The 26786-nt window shown below is 55.2% G+C and overlaps 8 protein-coding genes across 8 annotated transcripts; 5 read left to right on the top strand and 3 right to left on the bottom strand.

Moving 5' to 3' along the window:
* Window positions 1-1112: 1112 nt before the first annotated feature.
* On the top strand, window positions 1113-4664 carry C8A04DRAFT_8737 (E1-E2 ATPase-domain-containing protein; the record flags this gene model as incomplete). The annotated part of the gene is made up of 2 exons (XM_062785225.1): window positions 1113-1195; window positions 1253-4664. The coding sequence occupies 2 exons, from the start codon at window positions 1113-1115 to the stop codon at window positions 4662-4664; spliced, it is 3495 nt and encodes a 1164-aa protein (XP_062641217.1).
* A 731-nt stretch (window positions 4665-5395) lies between these two features.
* Window positions 5396-5876, bottom strand: C8A04DRAFT_24401 (uncharacterized protein; the record flags this gene model as incomplete). The annotated part of the gene is made up of 2 exons (XM_062779131.1): window positions 5396-5500; window positions 5607-5876. 2 exons carry the CDS (start codon window positions 5874-5876, stop codon window positions 5396-5398), a joined length of 375 nt encoding a protein of 124 aa, XP_062641216.1.
* Window positions 5877-6519: 643 nt separating this feature from the next.
* On the top strand, window positions 6520-8037 carry C8A04DRAFT_8889 (DAHP synthetase; the record flags this gene model as incomplete). The annotated part of the gene is made up of 2 exons (XM_062785281.1): window positions 6520-7007; window positions 7116-8037. The coding sequence occupies 2 exons, from the start codon at window positions 6520-6522 to the stop codon at window positions 8035-8037; spliced, it is 1410 nt and encodes a 469-aa protein (XP_062641215.1).
* Window positions 8038-8435: 398 nt separating this feature from the next.
* C8A04DRAFT_8818 (galactose mutarotase-like domain-containing protein) lies at window positions 8436-9568 on the bottom strand (the record flags this gene model as incomplete). The annotated part of the gene is made up of 3 exons (XM_062785249.1): window positions 8436-8813; window positions 8882-9214; window positions 9311-9568. 3 exons carry the CDS (start codon window positions 9566-9568, stop codon window positions 8436-8438), a joined length of 969 nt encoding a protein of 322 aa, XP_062641214.1.
* A 1374-nt stretch (window positions 9569-10942) lies between these two features.
* C8A04DRAFT_24398 (Rap1-interacting factor 1 N terminal-domain-containing protein) lies at window positions 10943-16303 on the bottom strand (the record flags this gene model as incomplete). Its single annotated transcript, XM_062779130.1, has 2 exons — window positions 10943-13294; window positions 13346-16303. 2 exons carry the CDS (start codon window positions 16301-16303, stop codon window positions 10943-10945), a joined length of 5310 nt encoding a protein of 1769 aa, XP_062641213.1.
* Window positions 16304-17357: 1054 nt separating this feature from the next.
* C8A04DRAFT_33933 (guanine nucleotide exchange factor synembryn-like protein) lies at window positions 17358-19082 on the top strand (the record flags this gene model as incomplete). The annotated part of the gene is made up of 5 exons (XM_062782657.1): window positions 17358-17379; window positions 17446-17520; window positions 17577-17653; window positions 17706-18910; window positions 18971-19082. 5 exons carry the CDS (start codon window positions 17358-17360, stop codon window positions 19080-19082), a joined length of 1491 nt encoding a protein of 496 aa, XP_062641212.1.
* Window positions 19083-20016: 934 nt separating this feature from the next.
* C8A04DRAFT_24396 (uncharacterized protein) lies at window positions 20017-21349 on the top strand (the record flags this gene model as incomplete). The annotated part of the gene is made up of 3 exons (XM_062779129.1): window positions 20017-20087; window positions 20315-20882; window positions 20939-21349. The coding sequence occupies 3 exons, from the start codon at window positions 20017-20019 to the stop codon at window positions 21347-21349; spliced, it is 1050 nt and encodes a 349-aa protein (XP_062641211.1).
* A 656-nt stretch (window positions 21350-22005) lies between these two features.
* C8A04DRAFT_8721 (choline-sulfatase) lies at window positions 22006-26479 on the top strand (the record flags this gene model as incomplete). The annotated part of the gene is made up of 7 exons (XM_062785218.1): window positions 22006-22602; window positions 22692-22950; window positions 24313-24314; window positions 24448-25065; window positions 25299-25633; window positions 25729-26292; window positions 26353-26479. 7 exons carry the CDS (start codon window positions 22006-22008, stop codon window positions 26477-26479), a joined length of 2502 nt encoding a protein of 833 aa, XP_062641210.1.
* Between the last annotated feature and the right edge of the window lie 307 nt (window positions 26480-26786).

Raw genomic sequence — 26786 nt, 5'->3', positions numbered from 1 at the left:
ACTGTGCGCTTTCTGGCGCCCCCACTGGCCGCGGTGTGCAATAATTTACGGATTCGCAACTGGTTGGAGCAGGTGCCTTGCAGCCTGCAAAACTATTGGATCCTGATTACTATTTCAGATGGGCTTGTGACCCCCCAAACAAGATGACAGTAAATTATTTCCAAGAATACCAGCTTTGGGAGTGACTGGCGCCGCGAGCAGACTCTTTTCCTGTCGCCCCACGGCTCCCAGGGACGCCCCCAAACTGCCGGGTCCCGCGCTATCCCTCATCCCGGAGATCGGCAATGATGCAAAATCGCACCTTTGGGCGTTTTACTTCTTTTGTGAGAAGAGCTAGATCTAGCTGAACGATTTAAGATTAAGCCTTGCCACGCGCGAGAAGACGAGTTCACAGAGTTCACGAGATTTGAATTCTGTAGGCCTGTGTACGGAAACTTGAGGAGTAGCCGACTTTTCCTGCGCTATTTTTCGTGGGGGACGGGCTGCTACATTCCGGACTAGATGGGAGAGACTCCACAGCAGTGTATTCCCCAAAGCCAAACCTGGAAGTAGATAGAATGATGCTGTTGGAAGCGCTTCAAAGGGAAAGTCGTAAAAATATCCGTACCTACAGGCCACGGAGTACTTCGTACCTACGATCAGATCATTCTGAGCGAATGGCCCCTCAGGTTCCAAAGCTGCAGAATTGACCCCTGGCTCCACAGTCGAGCGCACTGTGGCCGTATTCGACAGGGGGTGTCCGGCGCGCGACCAGCCGGAACGGGCTGACAAACCCTGGTTCCGTCGCTGCCGGAGATGCGCACCAGGAATTCCGATTCAGGCACTTGTTTCTTTCTCTCCGGAGCCTTTCTTTATTCTCCCCATACAAAAGCGGACTGCCATCGCCGGGAGCTGGCCCCGTCCCACCTCTTCTCTTTCAAAGAGGATTTACTCCCCGACGGCCTCGACACCATTCGACGCGCATCCAAATGTTATAACGACCGTTCTCAACCGATCGAGCGATCTCGGCGATTTTGAGTCGCACCGGGCGGATCCCCATCCCCACACCATCGCAACCTTTCTGGTGGTGTTGCGGCTAAAGAGCAATACGGGCTTGGAAGGAAAATAATAAAATGGCGCCCTCCAACATTCAGGTGTCCCTCGCGGCACCGCCGGCGCACATGGCGACCACCACGCTTAAGGTGGAAGGGATGACGTGAGTTATGCATCACAGGCTGATTTTTTAAAGACTAAGCCTAACTAATGTTTGCAGATGCGGCGCGTGCACATCGGCAGTTGAAGCTGGCTTCAAGGGCGTCGATGGCGTGGGCAGTGTGTCAGTCAGCCTAGTAATGGAGCGCGCGGTGGTTATTCACGATCCGCAACGGATACCGGCCGAAAAAATACGAGAGATCATCGAGGATCGTGGGTTCGACGCCGAAGTCTTGTCGACAGATCTGCCGTCGCCAATCGCGCCTCGTGCTTCATTCGGCCAATTCCCTGCCAAGGATGGCCCCGCGACGATGGTTACGACGGTGGGAATTCAGGGCATGACGTGCGGCGCGTGTACGTCCGCAGTGGAGGGAGGGTTCAAGGAGGTGTCTGGAGTTCAGAGTTTTAGCATATCATTGTTATCAGAAAGAGCGGTGATCGAGCACGACCCGGCGCTTTTGACCGCTGAGGCCATCCGTGAGATCATCGAGGACAGGGGCTTCGACGCCGAAGTGATTGAGAGCACGGAGAAAGACCAGGAGGCCGGCGCGGTATCCGAAGGCACGAAAACCGCTTCCGCGGCGACTACAACAGTTGCAATCGAAGGGATGACGTGCGGAGCTTGCACTTCCGCCGTCGAAGAGGGGTTCAAGAACGTCGAGGGTCTCCTTCGTTTTAATATCAGCTTGCTCGCGGAACGGGCCGTCATTACACACGATCCGGCGAAACTCCCCGCGGATAAGATTGCCACGATCATTGAAGACCGGGGCTTCGACGCGAGAATTCTTTCGACAGTGTTCGATTCAGTTGACCAGGGGGCCGGTGCTTCGACAGCGCAGTTCAAGGTTTATGGTGCCTCGGATGCAGCCGCAGCAAAGTCCCTCGAGGAGAAACTGACCGCATTGCCTGGCGTCAAAACCGCGCGATTTGCCCTCAGCTCGTCTCGTCTCACGGTCACCCACGTTCCCAATGTGACGGGCTTGCGGGCTATTGTCGAAAGCGTTGAAAGCTTGGGGTACAACGCCCTGGTTGCAGACAACGACGACAACAGCGCCCAGCTCGAGTCCCTGGCCAAAACCCGGGAGATCCAGGAGTGGAAGCGGGCGTTTCAAGTGTCCGCTTCTTTCGCCGTCGCTGTCTTCCTCATCAGCATGGTCATTCCCATGTGTATCCCGGCCCTGGATTTTGGCTCGATTCGGCTCTTCCCTGGCCTGTACCTTGGCGATATCGTCTGTATGGCTTTGACAATACCCGTTCAATTTGGTATTGGAAAGCGATTCTACGTCTCGGGCTGGAAGTCTTTCAAGCACGGCTCGCCGACAATGGACGTGTTGGTGGTTCTGGGCACATCCTGCGCTTTCTTCTTCAGCGTCATGGCCATGATCGTTTCCATCCTGTTCCCTCCCCACACTCGACCGAGTACCATCTTTGACACGAGTACAATGCTCATCAGTTTCATCACCCTCGGCCGCTTCTTGGAAAACCGGGCAAAGGGGCAGACCTCGAAGGCCCTGTCCCGGTTGATGTCGTTGGCCCCGTCCATGGCTACTATCTACGCCGATCCCATTGCTGCCGAGAAGGCTGCTGAAGGGTGGAACGGTGAGGCTAGCACCGAGGAACCTAAGGAGGCTCTCGATGGAAACGCAGCGGACGAGAAAGTGATCCCCACCGAACTCATCCAGGTGGGCGATATTGTCATTCTGCGACCGGGCGACAAGATCCCAGCGGACGGCGTCCTGGTTCGCGGAGAGACATATGTGGACGAGAGCATGGTCACCGGTGAGGCCATGCCTGTCCAGAAGACAAAGGGCAGCTTCTTGATCGGTGGTACTGTCAATGGCCACGGCAGGGTCGACTTCCGCGTTACCCGGGCCGGCCGTGACACCCAGCTTAGCCAAATTGTAAAGCTAGTGCAGGATGCGCAGACAAACCGTGCTCCGATCCAGCGCTTGGCCGATACCCTGGCTGGCTACTTCGTCCCCACCATTCTGTTTCTGGGCCTCATGACATTCCTTGTGTGGATGGTACTGAGCCACGTTCTGACCAACCCCCCCAAGATTTTTCTGGAAGATGCCAGCGGCGGCAAAATCATGGTTTGCGTCAAGCTCTGCATCTCAGTCATCGTCTTTGCCTGCCCGTGCGCGCTTGGCCTGGCCACGCCCACGGCTGTCATGGTGGGAACTGGAGTGGGAGCCGAGAACGGCATTCTTGTCAAGGGCGGTGCAGCTCTAGAGACAACCACCAAGATCAACCAGGTCGTTCTCGACAAGACGGGGACCCTCACCTACGGCAAAATGAGCGTGGCCAAGGCGAGCCTGGCCTCTCCCTGGGGCGACACAGACTGGCGCAAGCGGGCTTGGTGGGCCATCGTCGGACTGGCAGAGATGGGCAGCGAGCACCCCATCGGTAAAGCTATGCTCAGGGCCGCGAAGACGGAACTCGGCCTTAGCCCCGACGCAACTATTGAGGGGAGTGTTGGTGATTTCTCTGCCGCGGTCGGCAAGGGTATCAGCGCATATGTTGAGCCGGCCATTGCCAACGACCGCACGCGCTACAAGGTCCTGATCGGCAACGTGCTGTACCTCGAGGAGAACAGCGTGACTGTCCCCCGCACCGCCGTCGAGGCCTCGGAACAGGTCAACAGCGCTCGATCCACGAAATCAAATGCTGGTACCACCAACATCTTCATCGCGATCAACGGCACCTACGCCGGCCACCTCTGTCTCTCCGATACCATCAAAGACGGCGCGGCCGCCGCCATCGCGGTTCTCCACCGCATGGGTGTGCGGACAGCGATGGTCACCGGCGACCAGCGCGGCACAGCACTCGCCGTAGCCGCGGCGGTCGGCATCGACGCTGACGACGTGTACTCGGGCGTATCGCCCGACCAGAAGCAAACCATCATCCGACAGCTCCAGGACACCGGCGCGGTGGTGGCCATGGTGGGTGACGGGATCAACGACTCACCGGCGCTGGCGACAGCCGACGTCGGCATCGCGATGAGCAGCGGTACCGACGTGGCGATGGAGGCCGCAGACGTGGTGCTCATGAAGCCCAACGACCTGATGGACATTCCCGCGGCGTTGAGCCTGGCGCGTTCTATCTTCCGCCGCATCAAGATGAATCTGCTGTGGGCGTGCATGTACAACCTTGTCGGTCTGCCGTTTGCCATGGGGCTTTTCCTCCCGCTGGGCTTCCATATTCACCCGATGATGGCGGGCGCGGCCATGGCGGCGAGCAGCGTGTCGGTGGTGACTAGCAGCTTGTTCCTGAAGCTGTGGAAGCGGCCGAAGTGGATGGACGAGGTAGAGGCCGAGATGAAGACGGGCGGTGGTGTGGTGAGGAAGGGACGGGGTTGGGGTCTGTTTGGAGGTCTGCGGGAGGCGGTCGGTGGGTTGTTTGGGAGGCAAAGGAGCAAGAAGGATGGGGGGTATGTGCCGCTCGCGACGCTGGATGCCGAGTCTCCGGTTTGAGTGTGCGACAGCTAGTATTAGTTTTCTTTTTTCCTTTTTTTCGTCAGAGCATTTGAAAGCGAGAACTGGGGGAGGGGGAGGTTTGGATTGCCAAAGCGTGATGTCTCTCTTTTGTGTTCTTGTTTCCTAGTTATATACCTACCACTCCAATATCATTCCCTTGAATACTCGTTCATTGTAGTCTGTCAAATGATCAAACGGGATAATGTGTTTGACTCTTTTTGTTTCACCTTAAAAAAATGCTCTATCAAGGTAATGTGGTAGCATGAATTGAGGATACGCATTCTCTTCAAGGACGTCTATTCTCTTTTTACCTTAGGTAATGATACAGCATATTCTATCCCTCGAGCAAGTGACCCGCGCCCTGTTGTTCATCCAATCATGCAAAACAATCCTGACAGGTTGCAACAACAAAGTGCGTTTGTGTTTGTCCTTCCCCATTGAGGCCTCCGGTATGCAGAGCGAACTATTGATGGCCCATCACAATCGGACTGGTTCGCAGAGAAGAAACCACCGTGCTGAAACTCGGTGTCATAGTAAGCTGGAGGAAGCTGACGGCCGCATCGGAGGATACCATCCTCCGCCGCTGACTACCCTTTCTTTGTCTTGTGCCATTGCGGTTTTGGTCCGGTGGCGCAGCCCAGCACGCGACGAGCCCCGCGTGCTCGCCGTAGCGGCATCTATTGGTGGCGAGCGTTTGAATTAATCCTCCCCCATTTCGTCAGATTTGTTTAGAAAGCGGGCTGTAGGTAGGCCCTCAGGGCTTTCACGGCATCGCCATCATGGGACTTGAGAAGCTCGGTCGCTTTAATCTTAGGCAGCTCGAGCTCGTCGACCTAGGATAGACGAAAAATAAAGTGTGTGAGTAAAGTGTGTGAGAAACACCGAATTGAGGTAGAGCTGGGAAAGAAGACCCAAAAAAAAGACAAGCAAGGAACTAACCAGAAGCTTGACGTCGGCCGCATCTACCTTGACCGTCTTGGTCTCCTTCTTCTTGTCGCCGCCACCACCCAAAGAGCTCATAGCATTTTTGATGGCTTCCTGGTCGACCTCGCGGCCAGCCCCTTCGTCATCCCCGCGAGCATCAAGTTTGGACAGGGCCGCTGCGGCCTTGCGGTCTTCAGCGGACTTGGCGGTGGGCTGGACCTCGTCCTCAACGTCGCCTGATGTGGCACCTTCCACAACATCAGCGGGCTGTCTGTCTTCGGCCATGGCGTGCGAAAAATATGTGCGTATTGTGCCTTGTTGGTTGCGGTGCAGAGCTTGGGAGCTAGGTGGGTTGGGATGGGAAGTATTACTGTACGGAATACCTAGTTGGAGGGGGGTTGAGCTGTCTCACGCCTGGGCTGTGCCGCGTCCTGGAGCGACCCGAAATAAATTGGGTGAACGTTTTAGCGGCTTTTAGTGGGGGGAGGGGTCCTTTGTGACGGAACGCACCTGCATGGCCCATGGCTGCAAACTTTGCCCCGCTTAGGCAAGCGGGGCGCATTTCTATTGGCCAATGCACCGATTGAGTTTGTTTCCATCCCTTTTCAAGAAGAAAGTTGTTCGCATTCTTGACTCACAGTGACCATGGAGCTCCCAAAACCTGGCCGCCACTCTCGATTTCACCTTCATAAGCCGGGCTGAAAAAGTCTCCGAAATCTGGGGTGCGAGACGCTTATTTTTGTGTCACCGTGAAGGTGCTCTTAACTTCCATGGTGCTGCCGTGTTACTGCGCCAGAAGTTGACGACCAAAATTACGAATACTTGACCAACAACAAACAAGAACAAGAGAGAGTCAACTTGTCCCATGTTTGTTCTTTTCAGACAAGCTTAGTCGCCCAAGCTCTTTTTCATCCAACAAAACAACACCATGGCCGCACCAACCAAAACGAACGGGCACACCGGCGAGTGGACACCCAACTCGTGGAGGTCTAAGCCCATCAAGCAGTGCCCCGAGTACCCAGACCAGGCCGCTCTCGCAAAGGCCGTCGCTTCCCTTCACCGGCTACCACCTATCGTTCACCCGCGCGAGATCACCGAGCTCAAGAACCACCTCCGCGATGTCGCCCAGGGAAAGGCCTTTTTGCTCCAGGGTGGCGACTGCGCCGAGCTGTTTGACTACTGCCAACAGGATGCGATCGAGTCCAAGATCAAGCTCCTGCTGCAGATGAGCTTGGTCCTTCTCTGGGGTGCTAACAAGCGTGTTGTTCGCATTGGTCGCATGGCCGGCCAGTATGCGAAGCCGCGCTCCAGCCCCATGGAGATAGTCGACGGGCGCCAGGTGCCGTCCTTCAGGGGTGATATCCTGAACGGCTACCATGTCGACGAGCGGCAGCTGGACCCCGAAAGGCTGGTTAAGTACGTTGTTTCTTGTGGTCCGGGAGAACATTGAAACTCTCCAGAACGAGAGAAAGAGGGAAAAACGCAGATGAAGCAAGAAAGAAACCTCCCGCTAACTTCTCCCAGGGCCTACCACCACTCTTCTGCAACCCTTAACTACATCCGCGCATCCATTGCGTCTGGAATTGCCGATCTGAGCAAGCCCCTCGACTGGGGCCTCGGCCATGTACGCGACCCAGCGCTGAAGGAGAAGTACGAAAAGGCGGTCGAGTTCCTCAAGGACATGCGGAGCTTCATGCACACCATCGGCGCCGAAAACGAAAAGTTCCACACGGTCGACCTATTCACCAGCCACGAGGGCCTGCTCCTCGAATACGAAGAGCCCCTGACCCGCCTCCTCGACGACCCCTCAGCCACCTCCACCTCGCCGAAAAAGCAGTACTACAACACCTCCGCCCACTTCCTCTGGATCGGCGACCGCACGCGGCAGCTAGACCACGCACACGTCGAGTTCTTCCGCGGCATCGCCAACCCGCTCGGCGTCAAAGTCGGCCCAACGACCCCAGCATCCGACCTCCTCGCCCTGCTGCGCGCGCTTAACCCGGAGCGGGAGCCGGGCAAGATCACGCTCATCACGCGCTACGGCGCCGACAAGGTGGCTGACCTGCTGCCCGCGCACATCCGCGCGGTCGAGGATAGCGAGTACGCGCGCACAGTGGTGTGGCAGTGCGACCCCATGCATGGCAACACGCAGTCGGTCAGCTGCGGGATCAAGACGCGGCGTTTCAGCAACATCTTCAGCGAACTGCAGCAGACGCTGCGCATCCACAAGGAGCAAAACAGCTACCTCGGCGGTGTCCACCTTGAATTGACGGGCGAGCCGGTCACGGAGTGCCTCGGTGGTAGTGAGAATCTGGCCGAGGATGACTTGTCCACCAACTACACCAGCTTCTGCGACCCGCGCCTGAATGAGAAACAGGCGCTGGAGCTTGCCTTCCTCATCGCTGACCACTACCGGACTGAGCGGAATGGGAATGGTGAAGTTTGATTTGGAAAGGAGTGATGACGGGAAGGGGGTTTGTATCGGACAACAGATAAAAACTGGGAAATAACAAAACTAAAACCCTAAGCAGACGAACTCATGGGACGTTTTTTTTTTTGGGTTCACCAATGGGTCCATAAAATGATCATGGAACATTTCCGCCGGTACTGGTGAATAACCGATAAAATTCCACCAGTTCTTTCATTTATTGCTGGCTTTAATTGGCCCATCTATTCATACCTTCCTCGCCAAACATACGAATTCTGTTTCTTCAGACATCACACCCTCCTTACACTAAAAGACGCCGTTGATCATAAAACACTCCTTGCCCCCGTTCCTCGACCCCTACTCCCATCCCCCTTTCCTGTTGCCGCGGTTGCTCCCTCGCCCCCGCGCCCATCAAGTCAACCAACCAGCGAGATCGTCTGGGCACCCGCAAGCGCATCACCCGCCTCGACCGTCTGCCACGAGTCCACCGTGCCGGGCTCAATGCACAGCATCTGACGATATCCATCCTTGGGCGCAAAGTCGGCAAGCCCCTCAGCCTTGTCGATCCACGGGTTCCAGACCACCACGTTGCTGAACTTATCACGCGTAACGCGGTACTTCTCCGTGGAACCCTCGGATACCGTTACGGTGTTCTCCGCGGGGGTGTACACGCGGTCGGTCTCGCCAGTTATAGTCAGAGGTCCTTCCGTAGGCTGGGTCTTGGTCTTTGCCGAGTCGACCTTGTCGACGTACTGCGCACCACCGAGGCCGGTAACGGAGACGGCGGTAATATCCTGGGGTTGTCAGTGTGAGAACCAAGAAATTGCTATAAGTCAAGAATAGAAAAGTGGCTGGGACATACATTGACACGCAGGTAGGTGTGCAGAAGCACATGGCACTCAAACGACTGGGAATCGTCATTGGTGGCGAGGATGTTAGTCGTCAGGCTCTCGCGGTTAAGTGTCACGCTGTAAATGAGGTTGAACTTGTAGGGCCAATGTGCGGCGGCCTTGGGGTCGAGCCCCGGCGCCCCTGAGCTGAGGCCAAAGTCGAGCTTCACCGACGGATCGTTGGTGGTCTCGCCTTCGAGAGACTCAGACGTTGACTTGCCCAGGAACTCCCAGCGGGAGGTACGCGCGAACCCATGTTGTGGGAGATCCTTAGTCTTGAGATGGTCGGGAACTGAGCCGAAGACCTAGATGGTGGTTAATCACACACACACACACAACACAAACCCCCATCGAGCGCCTGAAACGAGGGACAAAGTAAAGACAATGTAGCAGATACGTACCGGAAAGACAAGCGGGATCCCGCCCCTCACAGCCTTGCTACCATCCAGCTTGGCCGCCTCACTCAGCCACAGTTTCTCGTCACCCGAGGCATCTTTCCAGCTGATGACGGTCGCGCCGTAGAGGAGCACCTCGACACGCTCACCCGTGGGAAGCTCGGCGATGACGCGCGAGTTGTCGTCCGAAAACGTCACGGTCGCCTGGGGCGGAAGGGCCGGCGTCGACGAGAGCGTCTTAGGCTTGTTGGCGCGTTCGACCATGGTTTCGTTTGTTGACTCTTTGGGGGGTTGTCTTTGTTTGATGTTCCTTGTGTGGACGAATCCTGTGTGAACCGATTGCTAGATTGTGAGACGGTGAACGTGTTGGTGAGGTGAAAGAGGACAAAGGGTTGAGACGTACGGATGTGGCGGGATCAAAGTTGAATGGTACTTAGTAAACAACCAATTGCTCCCCTCGGTTCATCTGGGCAGAATGTGATGCAATGGGGTCTTGAGTAAGGTACAGTAGCTGAGGTGGGTTGGAAGGTGGGACAGCTCCTCCAGTAGAATTGCGGGGTAGTTGGTGATGGCGGGGTGAGCTTTCCGTTTTTGTGAGTTGTTATCCCACGAGGTACTGTTTTGAAAACCACACCCGACAATCAGGTTATAGCTGAATGGAGAGTACGGCACAGGTCGAGTAATTGATGGGAAACCAGCGTATTTATTACCATCACGACAGGAACTAAAAGGATCCATTGCACTTCTGGATCACGCCGCATCGTGCCCGTGGCGAAGTTGATCGTCAACGTCGCAATGCGCACCGCAGTGGCAGCTCAAGTTTGATCCAACACCGGCCATTCATGCAAGGGCCGGTATGCCTGAAAGCTCAGGTCAGGCTGGGCGCATTGCATGTGGGAAGGCCACTGGCTCCCAAGAGTCTCTGAGTGTGCTGAAACTTTCCAAAGCTGTTCACCAATCCATGTGGGTGGGCAGCTGTTAGGGAAGGTCTCACGCAAGATGCGAGCCAACAGCGGGGTAAACTTCCAAGCAGTTGAGGTTGCTGCAAAGCTAGAGCTGCGAAGTGTGCAACTGATTGTGCCATCTCCCGCCGTCACAGGTTCGACCTCGGTGCCACCCGGCGTCCGGGCCAGGCCGTTCGAAAGGTCACCTGCATGACCTGAAACGCCGCCACCAACCCGTCACGGCGGGCTTCAATTCTGAGGGTGGGGAGGTACTTAGGTACTCAGGCGAGCCAACAACGGACGGGACCACCTCACCTTTGAATGGCGTCGGCGTTGAACCACCACCGGAAGACGGTGAACCTTTGACTGGATACCTCATCATGGCGGGTGCATTTGTACTAGTCACCAAGTAACGTTATATCTCTCTTCAGCAGTCCTCACACACGGTCACATTTTGCCAATGGAAGGAAGTAACACTTGCTGTATGACCATGACCGGCCACCAATTTTATTTTCAACCTTCGCCAACAGATGATTCTCATACTGTAGTCGGCTATGACAAGCGGGAATGAAGACCAACACCATGAAACTCAGCCCATGAACATACAAATACACAAATACAAAAACCAACGCCGAAGCCACCCCAAGTATCCTCCATGTCATAAACGCCATAAACCATGCAAAATGAGGATTATTTATGCTCTCCCGCGCCTCTCGGCTTCGTACAATTCCCTCTTCATATCCATAAACATATCCTCAATCCGGTACACCTCCTCTCTAGACAACCGCGCCGACCGCAGCTCATCAAGACCACCCCTGAATAGGTCCATGATCTTCATGGCCTGGTTCGTCTCCGGGGTTGTCTGTTCTCCCACAGTCGGGGCTGCATTAGCCGCCCCGTCGTTGACAACTTTCTCGACAATCTTGTCGCCCATCTCCTGTTCCTGAGCGACCGGGCTCTCGGCGTGAATGTTCTCCGGTTCTTCAAAACTGATAGGGGACTCGGACGCGTCCTCAGATTCCGGGGTGTCGTCTTCCTCCCGGTGTTGGCTGAATTCAAGAGCAATCTGGGACTGCACATCCTGATCGTCGCCTTCGAGGTCCATGGCTTCCCCAGTCTGGAGGGTCATAGATTCCTCCGGACCACCTCCTTGGCTTGAATGCTCGGAACCGGTGGGCTCCGCCGACGAGCTCGGGACCCGTTCCTCGACCTCATTCTCGTCCTTTTTAGGTATGCCTTCGACCGTGATCAACGGGACCTCGGCAGAGCCCTCGACCTCCACAGCTGTCTGACTAGACAGCACTGCGTCGGTTTTCCCGCTTGAGCTGTGCCGCCGTCGCTTCGGGCTCACATCCTGCGCTTTCGAAAAGGCCCTCTTCCTCTTCGGCCGCCCACTACGCGTCTTGCGCTGTGGGCTGACCAAATCCTGGGAGTCGCCGGCAGATGAAGTCGTCGATGTAGTTGAAGTGGACCTCGTTATTCTCGCCGGCAAGGCGACCTCGGGTTCTGGGCTTCCGGAAACCACAATGCAGTCGATGACCGGCGACGGTTGCTTCTTGCTTTCGGGGGAAACGGACGGCGAAGGACGTTGGTACCCTGAGCGGTCGGTAGTGTTCGCATCCAACTCCACGACCAGCCTCACCAGACTTGCTTCGTCGAGGTCGCTAACCCCGAACGAGGTACCCGTTCCCTGTATGTTGTGAGCTTGGTCATCGCCAGGCAATTTGGGTGCTTGTTCTTGTTCTTGTGCTTGTGCTTGTCTCGCCAACCGTCCGGGAGTCGGTGGTAGGGGGCTGGTTGGCGCGTCAACAAACTCCTCACCGTCCGACTTGGGTGTTGGCGTTTCGCGGGCTCGCGCCTGGGAAAGTCGAGAGGAGCGGCGTGGCGTGAACGGGCCCTGACTCCCTTCTACTGGTGTTACAAGTGCTTTCGCGTTGGATACCACCTCGGCAGCCTCAAAGACCATGCTATCCTCGATGATATCGTCTGCGGTCGATGGCGGTGGCTCTGTCTTGTCCTCTGCTTTGGCCGGGCTGCTAAGCACCTCGGGCAAAGAAACCACACTGACGTAGCCTCGTTGGCTAGAAGGGTCGGGAATAACCCCATGCCGGTGCGGATTGGGTGAGCCTGAGACCGGCGACGACGAGAACTGCCAGTCCTCGAGAAGGCTATGGCTAGCGGACCTTGATCGTATCTCGGCCGCGAGGGGGTTTCCTCTCATCTCCGGGGGCGATGAGGGAGGGTCGGTCGGGTCATGCTCAGGCATCACGAACAGTTGGCCCCGGCGAGGGGTCGGGGTCGACGAAACATAGTCATCGAATCTCATTTCGGGCTCCGGGGTTGCGGCTTGCCGTTCCCGGGGAGCAACCGGGAGTGGTTGTTGCTCGGAGTCATCCAGTGCAGCATCCGGACTGGATCGGTTGTCTGAGAAAAGAGCTGCATTTTCTCTCTGCCGCTCACGGATCTCCTTTTGCCGCTCGGTCAACACTTGGGATTCGAATGGACTCCCAGAGGCGGGAGCAGGCATAATTGCGGCGAACTGAACCTGAGAGTCATCATGCCTCAAACGAGGCGTCGTGATGTCTCGGGTGCTTACCGCCAACTTGCCTCGGGCAGATCCGTCAAGGCTTCTTTGGGGAAGGCTGGTGGATATAGGAGATTTGGGCTGGGGTTCATTGGGTCGTGGGGTGCTCCTCCGGCTGCTGGACCGCGTGGAATGCAAACTAGGGAAGCTGAAATCCTCAAATGAATCGATGAACGAGGTCTTTTGGTTGGCGTTCTCCTCCACACTTGGCGTTTCCAGCCCGGGCATTGCGATGTCGGCTTGGGGGTGCATCCGCACGAGAGCAGCTTTGAGCCCCTCAGGGTACTCGACATGTTCAACATTCTCGATCATCCCATTCCACAGGACAATCGTAGAGTTGACAATGGAGCGATGGCACGAGGCGAACGAGGCGCAGAGAAAATCCTCGAGGCTTTGCAGCTGCTGCTCGGGGTGATCGATGCCCTTGATCAGGTGGGCAAGTTTATCCCACAGTGTTTTCACCTGTATCGGTTAGCTTTGGGATATTTCAGATGAATATGATTTCGTACTTACCGCAGGAAAAACCAAATCACCCTGCCCACCGAGGCGCCGTTGTGTATCCTCTACCCAGAGGAGAAAGCCACCCTGCACGCTGACCAATGCCCTCACAAACAGTTCGCGGTTGCATCTGTCGAAGAAGCCGCCAAGCTCTCCAAAAAGACGCACCAGCGAGTCGGAGTCGACCGTGCTGAGATTGCTGTAGGCAGACTGCAAGACTTCGCTGAGGCCTCGGTAAAGGTTATCGAAGGTGTCGAAGGACGAAGACCGAGAGCCTGCCAAAACGGTGCCCCAAAGTCGCTTCCGGGCGGCATCCACTGCCTGTCTGTCGCGTGGTTGTGTGGCAACAGAGATAAGCTCGGTCATGGATTTGATGCCACTGAACGAACCATCAATTAGACCTTGGGTTGAGCAATGCTCAGCTACAACCTTTGCCAGGGGTTCAATCAGGACAATGGCTGCCCCAGCGTCTCCAGTTTCCTCACGCACTCGCTCAAAAGCCGTGTGAAATAGAGCGTCCCAATGGCTTGCTGGAAGATTGGGGGTCGATCGGATACCGCGCTCGAGAAGCTTTACGACATCCCGGTAGTCGTGACCAACAGGAGTTTCTCCTCCGGAGCCCGTTGATTGGTGGCTGTTTTGATCGGGTGCGAGCCAATTCGAGATGTTCTCGGCCACCAGCAGCCAGGCGCCGTAAGGGCGTGGGGCGTCAATAGGGATAGTCGACATCAAGTCCTGGGCGAGATCCATTCCCGCCTTGCCTCCCTTGGAAGCAAAAAAGGGGCTAAAAACGGACCGGAGAAGTTGTGCGTACTTGTCGTCATCGGGGATTCCTGGGGGAGGCGTTGATAACACGGAGAAGAGCTTATAAAGAGGCCCCTTGATGGGTGTTGATGGTTGTTTCCCCGTCTTTTCGGTGAAGGGAAGGGCCAGAGAGCGAACCAGTACTTCCAGATATACCATCGCAGAGGAAAGAAAGGCCGCGATATTGCCCTCAGTTTCATCTCGCCCTGACAAACCACGATCCCACACCCTTTGCAAGGCGCCCAAAGACCCTGCAACGAAGGAAGCCGTGTCTTCGGAGACGATGATTTCCTTAGCCGCTGCTGCGGCAACCGTCGAAACCAAGCACGTCCAAAGCCTGCAAGTAGCGCTGTCGGCCTTGGCTAGCGAGAGGAAGTCTTGCTCAAGAATGGGCTCGACAACACCAAACACCCGGTTGGTGTTCCGCCGGATCCATTTTGAGTCTAATGAAGGGAGCTCTCCGGGACTGACGAACGGTAACTCGGCAACGCGATCGACCTTCCATCTCCGTGGGGTGGTGCAGTCGAAAAGGCCGCCAAGAATGGCACTGGCTTGATGGACGGTATCTTCGACAGGGCCGGCAGCCGCGTCAAGCAGCTTCGCAACGGCGGGTTGAACGCTGTTATCCCAGTAAATGTCTAACAGCATTGCGTTCGTATTGGGCTTGAAGGTGTAGTAAAATAGATTGCAAATGGCACCTAGCACAGCTTGCCTCAAATCGTCTGAGCTTTTGCCGGGTGACCTTCGTTTGAGTTGGCTGATAAGGGGGGTAGCGAGGGTCCTCAGGCTCTTTGCCGACCATCGCTCTTCGAGATGCATCATGTACACCAGTCTGGACCAAGCACGGTTGGCAGCAATTTTCGTCGGGAAATCGGGGCTGTTGAAACAGCCCTGGATGATGTGAAGCCAAGGCTGAGCGTACTCCCATTTGTCCAGACGGACGCGGAGAAGAAGGATGACAACGCTCCAAATCTCGGGAACAAGGGCAGATTCGTGCCTGTCCTTGGCCATTACCCTGAGTCTCTCCTCGTAGTATTGAACGTAGCGCCTATCCGTATCCGCAAGGTTGAAAATTTCCATCGCCTTCCGCGACAGTTGCTTTTCGTGGCCGATGCTAAAGGCCGCTTCCAAGCCTAACGAAATGGCGGCCAACCGGATGTCCTTGAGATTGCTGAGCATATCGGTGAACATGTCCAGCAACCAGTCCGAGTGGATGACCATGAGCTGCCGGGACTGCTGGATCAGTTTCCGATAAATCAAAACACGAGACAACACGATGCTCTTTCCCTTGAGGTGTTCTTCGATGTTGTGCAACGACGAAACCAGCCTCCCGACTCTGTCTGCGGTCATGACTTTGGGAGGGAATTTTTGCAGAGAGATGACCTGCATGAGACGACGCGCGGTATCTTTCGGGGTGGATGAGTCCTCGAACGAGCGGATGCAATGGTCGATGATGAAGACGCCGAAGTCGTGGGGAATGGTTGAAGATATGGCGGGAAAGTGTAAAAAGGTATTCAAGAGATTCAGCGCATGGTTGACAAGAACGACATCGGGGTTGCCTTCCATGTTCCGTGTTGAAATGTCCCGTTGCATAAATTGGGTGAATAGTGACATCTTTTCCTGGAGAGCCACCCTGTCTGGAAGATTATTGGAAGCCTTCCACGCCCGGGTGAGCATCAAGTAGGCATCGAGCTTAGAGCCGCGGTCGCCGCCGGCCAGCTGCTGGAGGGTGGAATCCAACATGGCGATTAGGTTGATTTGGGGGTTCGGGGAATTGGTACCACTTCCGGCAGTGGGGTCGAGGATGTTCAGGGTGTTGGTAGTGACTTTAAGGATCGACTTGACGGGTTTCGATGCACTTCGGGGCAGTGACACGGGGGTCGGGTGCTGCTTCACTGCTTCACCGTCGGGGTACACGGGCGCATCCCGGTACTCGGCTCGAGCGGAGAATCCAACCTTCTTCTGTAGCCGTCGTGACGTCGAGGCTGTCGTAATGAAGGAGTCGGGTGACTGAAACCCAGGCGGGGTATGGACGCTCACTCGGGTATCAATGAAGCCCAGCTGAGGTCGAGTGGAAGCCGCAGCCTCATGATGAGCCTCGCGTGGTGGTGTTGGAGGTCTCGGTGGCAGAGAGCTCAGAAAAGTCGACACCGCTGCTGGGGATGACATTCTGCGCCGGTGGTTGGCTTGAGCGGAGTGAGATGCAGAGAATCTGCGTCCTCAGACCAGCGAAGGCGTCACCTGGGGGAGTTGATGGGTGGCAGTGGCATCGGGGCTAGAACACCAGCAGTGCAGAGATTGAGTAATGACGAGAAAACTTAAAACCAAGGAACCAAGACAACACAGGCCCGAAAAAGTTGGTGTGTGGCAAGCTGTTGTCGGAATTGGTGTCACGAATGGGTCTCGAAACGTCGTTTGCAGGTGGACAGGTCAGACGCCAGGCAAGCAATTAAGACTTTTGACGCGATCGCGTGTGGGACTGGGGAAGCGCGTCTCCTCGCGCGACGCCTTCGCGCTAAAGTTAAGGGCTCCACTCTCTCCACACACCAACCTCCTGGCGGCTCTCTTGCGGATTGCCGAATTTAGCCAAGTGCCTGGGCCGTCGCGACAAAACGTCACGATTCATATGCCGAAACCCCAAAAGCAGATACGAGAGGTACATGTACGCATAGAGTGAAAAAAGAAAGGAAAGGGGCACGGCAAAAACAAGGGCAAATACATTGAAGTGTTTAGGTCCCTCGCCGACGTACGCCGCCAATTTTCTTGGACTGTCCATGCCGGACATCCCTTGTTGAACTCTGTATTTCCGAACATCGTTTTCGTAATTATACCGTATTGGCATGTAAGGTCTTTCGATCCTAGGTAATGTACCCAAGTACCTACCATATCGGTACCGAGCTCGCGCCTTCTCCTGACAGGACTTTGATGTGACCGACCAACCGCCTCCATCGAGACTGTTCTCAAAACCGAACCTGAAGACGTTCAGAAATCTGTCACCTTCCACGGCAGATCCTTTGCCTGCATCTTGAACCTGTCTCACATCATCCAGTGGTCCCCGCCGAATTCCAGGTGGGGCTTACCGGACTTGTTCGAGTTGCTTCTGGTTGAGCTCCCCCCTCAACACCCGGGCCATCAATTAATCATCTAGGCCGCTTCATCCAACAAGGGGGTAAAACACGACGAGTGTTTTCCGCAACACTTTACTTACACACATTGGCTGAAGATGGCGCAACTGACTGGTCCTGGTTGGTTCCCCCGGCCCTCTGGCAATTGTGTTTGATGAACGCCTCTCAAAGCTAACTTGGTCGTAGCGAAACTTGCGGCGGTACAAAAAATTCTCGATGACTTGGCCAAAGACCTCGAATCTCCCGTCCTAAAACCTCAAGGTATATCGTCACCTCGCAGAGACGGATGATAAACGGTGTGTTAACCCTCAGCACAGAGCGGGACGTGGCCCTTGAGCAACTCAAGTTATACGGCCGCAACCCAAGTTATGCCGAACCGATATTCACCAAGAGGGTACGTCCATTCGTTCGGATCTGATCCTGATTGTAACTAATAAATCCCTTAGGGCCTAGAGATTCTCACCAAGTTTGCTTTTGACAGTGCGTCAGATACGACATCCCGCAATGCACTTCGAGTGCTTTGCAACACTTTATTTCTTCAAGAGCAGACAAGACAGGTTTTTGTGAGTCTTGGGTACGAAGCTAAAGCGTGCCTCAAGCTTCGGAATGATAGCTGGGAGGATGAATTCCTGATCTCAAGACTCATTCTCCTTACCACCTACGGCACAAACATCGATCTCCCAACGTTGATAGAGAACGAACAGCTAGCCGACACCATAATCCAGAACCTCTCGAGACATGCCAAACGTCTCGCTGGGACGAAACCTGCACCAAATACGGCTGACCCGATGGCGGGCATGGCACTGGAAGAAACACTGAAACTCCTGTTTAATGTGACGAACTTCGCCAAGGATCACCTCAGTGCCTTTGACAGGGCATTCCCGCATATTTCCTCGCTGCTCTCCACACTGCCACCGCCCCAAGCGAGCGCTCCTCTCGATCCTCCGTTCGGTCTCCTAATCAACACCCTCGTCAATCTCGACGCCAGCACACCAACCGCCCGGGCCGCCCTCTTTCCTGTGGACAAACCGACACTTCTCATCGACCGGCTTCTCCAGCTTCTCGATCTCTCATTAAAGACCTACAACGATACCGAGCTCGAGCAATCTGTGACCCAACTAGTCTGCACCTTTTCACTACTCTATGAGCACGCCCCCAAACCCGGCTCGCCGGCTGGGGCAGACACGGACACAGAAAAAGACACAGCCCGTACCGTTCTCCAGAAGACTCTCCTCCCGACCGAGCAAGACCGAGTCACCGTCCTGGGCCGCGCTGACACCTTACCCTCACGGCTATTGCGCAACTGGACCAACCCTCTGACGCCAAATTTTGGTCGCGCGATAGCTCACTTATTCTTCGACCTCTCCGACAAGAGTCCGGTTCGGTTTGTAGAGAACGTTGGATATGGGTACGCATCAGGGTTCTTGTTTGAGAACAACATCAATGTTCCGGAAGAGGCTTTACGGGCACAGGGCGGTAGCGGGCAAGGTTCTTCGTCCTCGGCAGGCGGTGCTAATGCGGGCCGGGGCCGGAGGGAGGTGAATCCCATCACTGGGCAATTTTTGGACGAGGAGCGGTTCGCCGATCTTCCGGAGATGACGATGGAGGAGAAGGAGAGAGAGGCGGAGAGGCTCTTTGTCCTTTTTGAGAGGTATGCCTCTTACCGAAAGATTGTTTTGACCATGTAGTGGCGATGCTAACGATCTAACAGGCTGAGGCAAACCGGTGTGGTTGACGTGGAGAACCCTGTTGCTACGGCGATGCGGGAGGGGAGAATTCAGGAGCTTTCAGATGATGATGATGCTGCGGAGGATCTTGATTAGACGCCTGAATGCGCCAAAATGTCACCGGCCAAGCGTGGAACTCGACTGTATGTTTATGCCTGGTGACGAGGACGGTCTTGAGGATATGTCTAAGTTGTGTTTTGAGCGCTGCTGTTAAGTGAGACTTTACCCGGTCAAGCGAAATAATGTTGCGCTCAATGCTAAACAGCTGGCCAGAAAATTCAGATGTCCGTACGTAATATGTGCAAGCCAGAAGTTTAATACGCGTAGGCAGTTGCAGAGTTGAATCCAACCTACCACTTACGCTGACGTTTTATTCTTAATTCATTAATGGCTTTGAAGGATTGGGTTTCATGTATTAGTTAAATATTTTTTTCAACCCTCATGTTTTTTCCTTTCAACCCTTGGATTCAACAAATAGAGAACTTTGCGCCTTGATGCTTACTTTGCTGGGGTGTTAACAAGAGGCTGTGTTAGGGTAGCAACAACAGTTATATTTTCAATATTTTCCTGGGAAAAGTAGAACTACCTATACTTAGAATAAAACTTTCTCGAAAAGACACAGAAGTAGAAAATACTGGGCCTTTGTTTGAACTCGCAAGTCATTCACATTGAGTGTACAAGTGGGATTTGGGGGGCGAAGCTAACACTGGGAATTTAGTTCCGTTTCTCACTTTCATCGATCTTTTTGATCTTTCTCGCCGCAACCGAATTGCCGTGTTTACATCATCGCGTCTTCGCGCTTCCAACAATTTAGTTTTATCAACGAACGACTTCGTCAGAGGTAGGTTACTATTTCATCCGCGCAACTATAAACTTCCGTCCACTTTTTTCTCAATTTTATTTAACCTTGCAACATAGGTCCAGTTGGCGCGCGCCGCGAACCCTCCAAGTCACTCATCAGTCGCGTAATTCCTGCTGATTTCAACAACCAAATTCAGCAACCCCTAGGCCTAAGAGCAACCCAGTCAAAATGCCGTTCGGCGAGATTTTCTTCGGCGATGAGGAACACGATATTCCTCTGATTCAGAGCGACCTCCTTGAGTAAGTTCGCGAACTGGTCTCATGCTAACCATCGAATTTCGTCGCAAATGCGCCAACTCAAATGCGCCCGCCGGCTTTCGCCCATTGTTTTTTGTCCTTTATCTAGTTCAGTCTGATGCAAAGTTCTTGCGCAACAAAACTGAAACCCCACTTCCTACCTTATATCATACCCCCCGGCAGTACCTATTTTGGAGCTTCTGCGACAGCCGCTAACGACAAACCCACAGATCCTTGGAGGCGGAAATGGATCAAGAGGATATCTATGGAAATGGAGACGCAAGTGCAGGTCCTACGGTGGTCACGCTGGCCGATCGTTCTGCGGTAAACGACGTACTGCCGGATGCCCCAGAAGCCGACTTGGAGCTCCAGCTCCAAACTGAGATCCAGGACAGCCTGCCTGTCTCTGCGCCAGCCTCGGTCCCCAAGAAGCGCGGTAGGCCTTCGCTCTCGGCCTCCGCCACCACCGCCAAATCGGTCGCGGCTAGGACACCTCGTTCGGCCAAGAGCGCCGCGACGCCGAAAAGCGCGAGTCGTAGTGCCGGCAAGCGCAAGGCGGTGGCACCCGAACCCGAGCCTGAGAAGGAGGAGGAGGAGGAGGAGGAGGAAGAGGTAGAAGAGGAGGCGGAAGCAGACGGGGAGGCCGAGGAGTCGGGGGAGGATGAGATGGAGGATGTTCCGGCCGTTCCGGCTGGGAAGCGCGGCCGCCCGGCGCGTTCTACGAGCGCACCTACCAGCGCGCGGATTGCGGCCAAGGCTGCGAAGAAGCCGACCCGAGGCTCTAAGAAGCCTGCTGCGGTAAGCATGTCCATGAAAGAGGAGTACGTGTTTGTAATTGCTAACCATCGCAGCAGGCCGCCGCAAAACCAGCTAAGAAAATAGGTCGTCCCAAGAAGAACGCTACCAATGGTGATGTGCCGGCGGGCGAGTACGAAGTCGAAACCATCGTCGATTCGGCCATTGACGCAGATACGATGGAGCACATGTTCCTCGTCAAATGGAAGAATTACCCTGCTAGCGACAATACCTGGGAACCCAAAAAGAACCTCAAGGGGTCTCTCGATCTCGTTCGCCAGTTCGAAGCCGCAAAGAAGAAGGCCCAGGCCGCCGAGGCTGCTAAGAAGGCATCCACCCAGAAAGCAGCGGCGAGTGAGACAAAGGCTACGAGGGCTGCGAAGTCGAAGGCTGTGAAGCCTGTGAAGCCTGTGAAGCCGGCTAAGAAAGCACCGGGCCGGCCGGGCCGGAGGAGGAGGACCCGAGCTTGAGCAGTCGGTGCGCTTGATTTATTTCCGTCTTGTCTTTTATTTTCTTGATTTTGCTTTGCGAGGACATGGACGTGACGCTGGAGGTTGATGCGCGTCTGAATCCTTGTTATTGCTCTGGGTGGGGGGATAAAGGAGGGGCGTCCGGTTCTCCTAAATACAAATGGGCCTCGATTTTTTCTACGGTCGATTAGTCGCGCCGTAATAGTAACAACAGAAGCAAATACCCTCCTATGCAGAGATAATTTCGTTGCGTTGAAGTTCCTCAGCGTTCGTCCACCATAGGCCGGTGTATAGCATGGTGAGATACACTGCGAGGGAATTTGATGGGTTTGTCTTCTCATGGAGTTGTTTCAGATGCACCTTCTTGACTGATAAATGAGCGTGTACCACGTGTGACAAGTATTTTGTGTCTTGTTGGCGGTTTCCGGGCTGCTGGGTGGATGAAAGCCGTGCCGCGGCCAAGCCCCGGAGCTGAAGCTCTGTGGTGGGGCCGCCCCGGTCCCCAAATACCGAGACACCCATGACGTTGCCAGGTCTTTTCCCAACTGCCAGCTCCCACCAACTCCTTCATTGACGGTCCGACGAGCCCTATCTCGAAATCCCCCGCCACATAGGGACCGACTGTCAAGCGCGTTTCAAACTCAACAGCCGCAAATATGGACGCGCTTCGCTCCGCGATCCAGCCGATCACACACAATCTCCCAGGTCCAGTTCGCGACCTGGGCGAATCGATTATTGGCGACACGTGTTACAAGACTCTCCTCCTCGACGTCGACCTCGAGAACACCGAGTGCATCAAGCTCGCGGTCAGCAAGGGTCTCGGAATTGGTATCGTGGGCGCGTCGTCCATCGTCAAGGTCCCGCAGATCCTCAAACTCGTGCAGTCGCGGTCGGCCAGCGGCGTGTCTTTCCTCTCCTACCTGCTCGAGACCACCAGCTACCTCATCTCGCTCGCCTACAACGTCCGGAACGCGTTCCCCTTTAGCACCTACGGCGAGACGGCGCTCGTGCTGGGGCAGAATGTCATCATCACCGTGCTCGTGCTCAACTACAGCGGCCGTGCTAGCGTGGCGGCTGTGTTTGTCGCAGCGCTCGCGGCGAGCGTCGTGACACTGTTCAGCGAGAACGTTGTGAACATGCAGAACCTGCGGTATCTTCAGGCAGGGGCTGGGGCACTTGGTGTGGCTAGCAAGGTGCCGCAGATTCTGGCGATTCTTCAAGAGGGCGGGACCGGGCAGCTCAGCGCATTTACTGTCAGTTGGAACTCCTCTTGACTCCTCTTGCTTAGGCAGGACCCTGTGAAAACTCAAAAGGACACAACGCTAACAAGGCTCTGAAACAGGTCTTCAACTACCTTCTCGGATCCCTCGCGCGCGTCTTTACGACCCTCCAAGAAGTGGATGACAAGCTGATCCTGTACGGTTTCGTGGCTGGTTTTGCGTTGAACCTGGTCCTCGCGCTGCAGATGGTTTACTACTGGAACGCGCCGTCGGCCAAGGCCAAGGGCAAGCAAAAGGCGGCCCCTGTGACGGCCCCGACTTCAGCGACAACGACGTCGGCATCAACGCCGCCGAAGAGCAAAGGGCCAACGACTCGCCGCCGTGGTTGAGGGAGTGCTTCCATTTTATCGTTGTTATGGCTAGAGTTTGCTCACACGGCAAGGCGTGTCTATTTTACGTATGCTGATAATTTTAACATTTAATTTCTGCCCTTTCCTGATACAGATTCCCCGCTGTGCTATCTGTCACTTTCCATTGCGTTCCAGACCGGTCGACTCAGTTGAGCAACAAGTCATGTGCCCTCCGTGGAGCACCCCCAACCAATCATTCCCGAGTTAAACCTTTTTCGAGCTCGGTGACTGTGATAGTTGCGAGGCAGCACACGAGCAGCACACGAGCAGCACATATCTTCGCGGCAGCTTGCGCTTGAAGATTGCCCGGACGCTCTGAACTAACGAAACCAAGCGGCGAGCTTGTGGATATCACGCTTTAACCCCTCCCACAATCCCGAATTCAAATCCCCCCATTCATGTGGGGACCCCTGCTTTTCCCCCACAGCCACCCCTGTCTTTTGCATGTGGGACAAAAGCTGAAAAAAAAAGTCGGAATCGGCCAGCGGATGCATGTTTGATAAGAGCCCAGGCGCTCTGGGAGCGGTGAGGTTGTTGTGTCGCGAGTGAGGTGGGGATGCTTCACGACGAATTTACCGGATGCCGCCCCCGAGTTGAAAAACATTTGGTTCACTGTGAAGTGCCAATATTCTGTTAATGTGTAGACTCAGGTGATACTTGTGAGACAGGGCGGCAACAAACTGGAAGCAGCTTTTCAACGCCAAGCCACAACAGATCGTGGAGAGTTCGGACCGAAGACTTCTCTCGGGAAATGCTCTCGTGATGCCAAGACAACGCCATTTGCGAAATCGCACATTGGGACTCCGAAACCCCCGGCCGGGCTCCCCTGGCAGCGATCCCTTGTGTTTTGCCAGACTGCCGGGTGCCGGCGAGGTTCCCGAAGATTATTAAATATATGGAGCCACTGCTGCTCCGTCTGTTCTCATTCTGTCCTTCGATGGCGCCATCTGACGAGCTTAGAGCATTGCATCAAGAGAAGTTGCGTGCTGAGGCGTGATTCCGTCCCATCCTCCGAGTCTCCCTTCCTTCCACTTCCACACCGTTTATACACCCTCTTCACCAAAAGTCCCGTGGGGGGTTCTCTTTTTTTCTCTCTTCGTTTTCTGATATCCCTTTGCAATCGAAAGATCTCAGCCCACCACTTTGACGTACAACCTAACCCCCCGACCCCCGTCGTGTTCACTTACAAGTTACACCCCTCGCTTTTACCTTGGTTGGTGTTGCTTTGCTTGGTAGATATCGAGCCTTTCGAGTTAGCTCCCGCGCGATCTTCCCACAAAACGTGTTTCTCATTTGCGGGCTTCGATCCGTAGGGCTGAATCGCACGCCACAGTGGTGGGATCAAGCCTCATACATCCACCCCCAGGCCTTGAAAAGATAGCAGAGAAGGCAAAGCACGGAAATTCCAAAAACAGAACCAATGGCGCCGGACCTCAACTCGCTCCCGGCCTCCCCGGTCCCGGGCAAGGCCCCCGTTAACCTCACCCGTGGCGGCACTACTGCCGGTCCTGCTCCAGGTGAGAAACGGCCCAACATCCTCTACATTATGGCCGACCAGCTCGCGGCGCCTTTCCTCAAGATCTACAACCCGGACTCCCAAATCCTCACCCCCAACCTCGACGCTCTCGCGGCCCGGTCGGTCCAGTTCGACTCGGCCTACTGCCCATCGCCACTATGCGCCCCATCCCGCATGAGCATGATCACAGGCCTGCTGCCCATGAAGATCGGAGCGTACGACAACGCCGCGGCCATCTCCAGCGATATCCCCACGTACGCCCACTACCTTCGCATGAAAGGCTACCACACCGCCCTGGCCGGCAAGATGCACTTTATCGGCGACCAGCTGCACGGGTACGAGACCCGTCTGACCAGTGACATCTACCCGGGCGACTACGGGTGGGCCGTGAACTGGGACGAGCCGGACACGCGGCTGGAGTGGTACCACAATGCCAGCTCCATCCTGCAGGCGGGCACTTGTGTGCGCAGTAACCAGCTGGATTATGACGAGGAGGTCATGTACCGATCGACACAGTTCTTGTATGACCACGTCCGCGAGGGTCCCGACTCGAGGCCATTCTCTTTGACGGTAAGTTTGAGGTCATTGTGATAAACTTATATACTTTTGACCCCCTTGCCCAGTCTGGGAACTTGTGTTGCATGATTGGTTGGGCGGGCGCGCACGTTGAGCGTGGGGGTCCCAATTACAGCCCAATATACCTACCCCAAGTCCCGCTTCTGCATCACACACACCACCTCTTTTTACCAAAGATGAATGGAGACTAATGGGTCGGGCCGCTCTTTCTGTCCTCGTGTGCTTAGGTTTCATTGACACACCCCCACGATCCATACACTATCGAGGAAAAGTACTGGGACCTGTACGAGGGTGTCGATATCGATCTCCCCAAGGTCAATATTCCCAAAGAGGAGCAGGACCCGCACAGCAAACGCCTGCTGAAGGTGTGCGACCTTTGGGATACTGAATTTAGCGAGGAGCAGATTAAGCGGGCGAGGCGAGCTTATTACGGTGCCGTTAGCTATGTCGATGACTGCATCGGCAGGCTGCTGGACGTGTTGAAGAAGTGCAAGCTCGATGAGAACACCATCGTTGTCTTTAGCGGCGACCATGGCGATATGCTCGGTGAGCGTGGGCTCTGGTAAGTTCTTCAACTTTCGTCGGCCCTGGTAACATGGTCTTCAAAAACGTGACGAACGACAACCGGCAGACACTAACCTTAACCACCGTTGGCAGGTACAAAATGAGTTACTTCGAGTCCTCGGTCCGCGTCCCGCTCCTTGTTTCCTACCCCGCCCAATTCACTCCCCACCGTGTGTCCGCCAATGTCTCTACCCTGGACATCCTGCCCACTATGTGCGACTTCGTCGGCACTAAGCCTGCATCCTTCCTCCCCATGGATGGCGTCTCTCTCCTCCCTCATCTTCAAGACGTCCCTGGCGGCCACGACGAGGTCTTTGCTGAGTACACCGGCGAAGGCACCGTCCGTCCGCTGATGATGATCCGCCGTGGCAAGTGGAAGTACGTGACCTGCCCAGCAGATGGATCGCAGCTGTACGACCTCGAGGCGGACCCGCTCGAGGTGACGGACCTGGTCAAGAGCGGCGCGGTAGCGACCGACGAGAAGATCAAGCAGGCGTTCGAGGGGTTCGAGGCCCAGGCCAAGGCCAAGTGGGACTTTGATGCTATCACCAAGGAGGTGTTCCAATCCCAGCGGAAGCGGCGGTTGGTGTGGTCGGCACTGACGCAGGGCAAGTGGACGAGCTGGGACTTTGATCCTATTGACGATGGGAGGGAGAAGTAAGTCGTGCCTTTATGCTCTAGTTAAAGGGATCCATTCATGCTAACAAAGACTCCAAGGTATATCCGCTCGCACATCCCACTCGACGATCTCGAGCGTCGGGCGCGTTTCCCGGCAGTCGATGCATTTGGGCGGGAGACGGGGTCAGTTATTGTAACTGACCAAGCGGGCTCCCATGGACAATGAGTGATCCCTGGCGCTGGATCATCGAAAGGAGAGAGTACATATCTAGCGATTACATACCCCGCCTACTTGACTTGGTCGCATTTCGGCTCATATGGCTTTCAGGCGTCGGTTAGCGCGGCGCAGAGCGTTGCCTTATGAATACTCTTTAGCAATATTTAAAGTGCTAGAAAAATAAAAATCCTTGCGTTTCAACAGCAGGTTAAATTGATTCAATCATTGCGTTCGGTCTGGACATAGTGTAATTGGGGAAGTTGTCAGCGTTCGCCGGAGAGTGCTGTCATGGTGATCCATGTTCAGGGTTAGGGGT

The sequence above is a fragment of the Dichotomopilus funicola genome (assembly GCF_033296635.1).
Source record: "Dichotomopilus funicola strain CBS 141.50 unplaced genomic scaffold C8A04scaffold_2, whole genome shotgun sequence".
In the NCBI taxonomy this organism is placed as follows: Eukaryota; Fungi; Ascomycota; class Sordariomycetes; order Sordariales; family Chaetomiaceae; genus Dichotomopilus; species Dichotomopilus funicola.
This window is presented reverse-complemented; position numbering and strand designations above follow the sequence as displayed.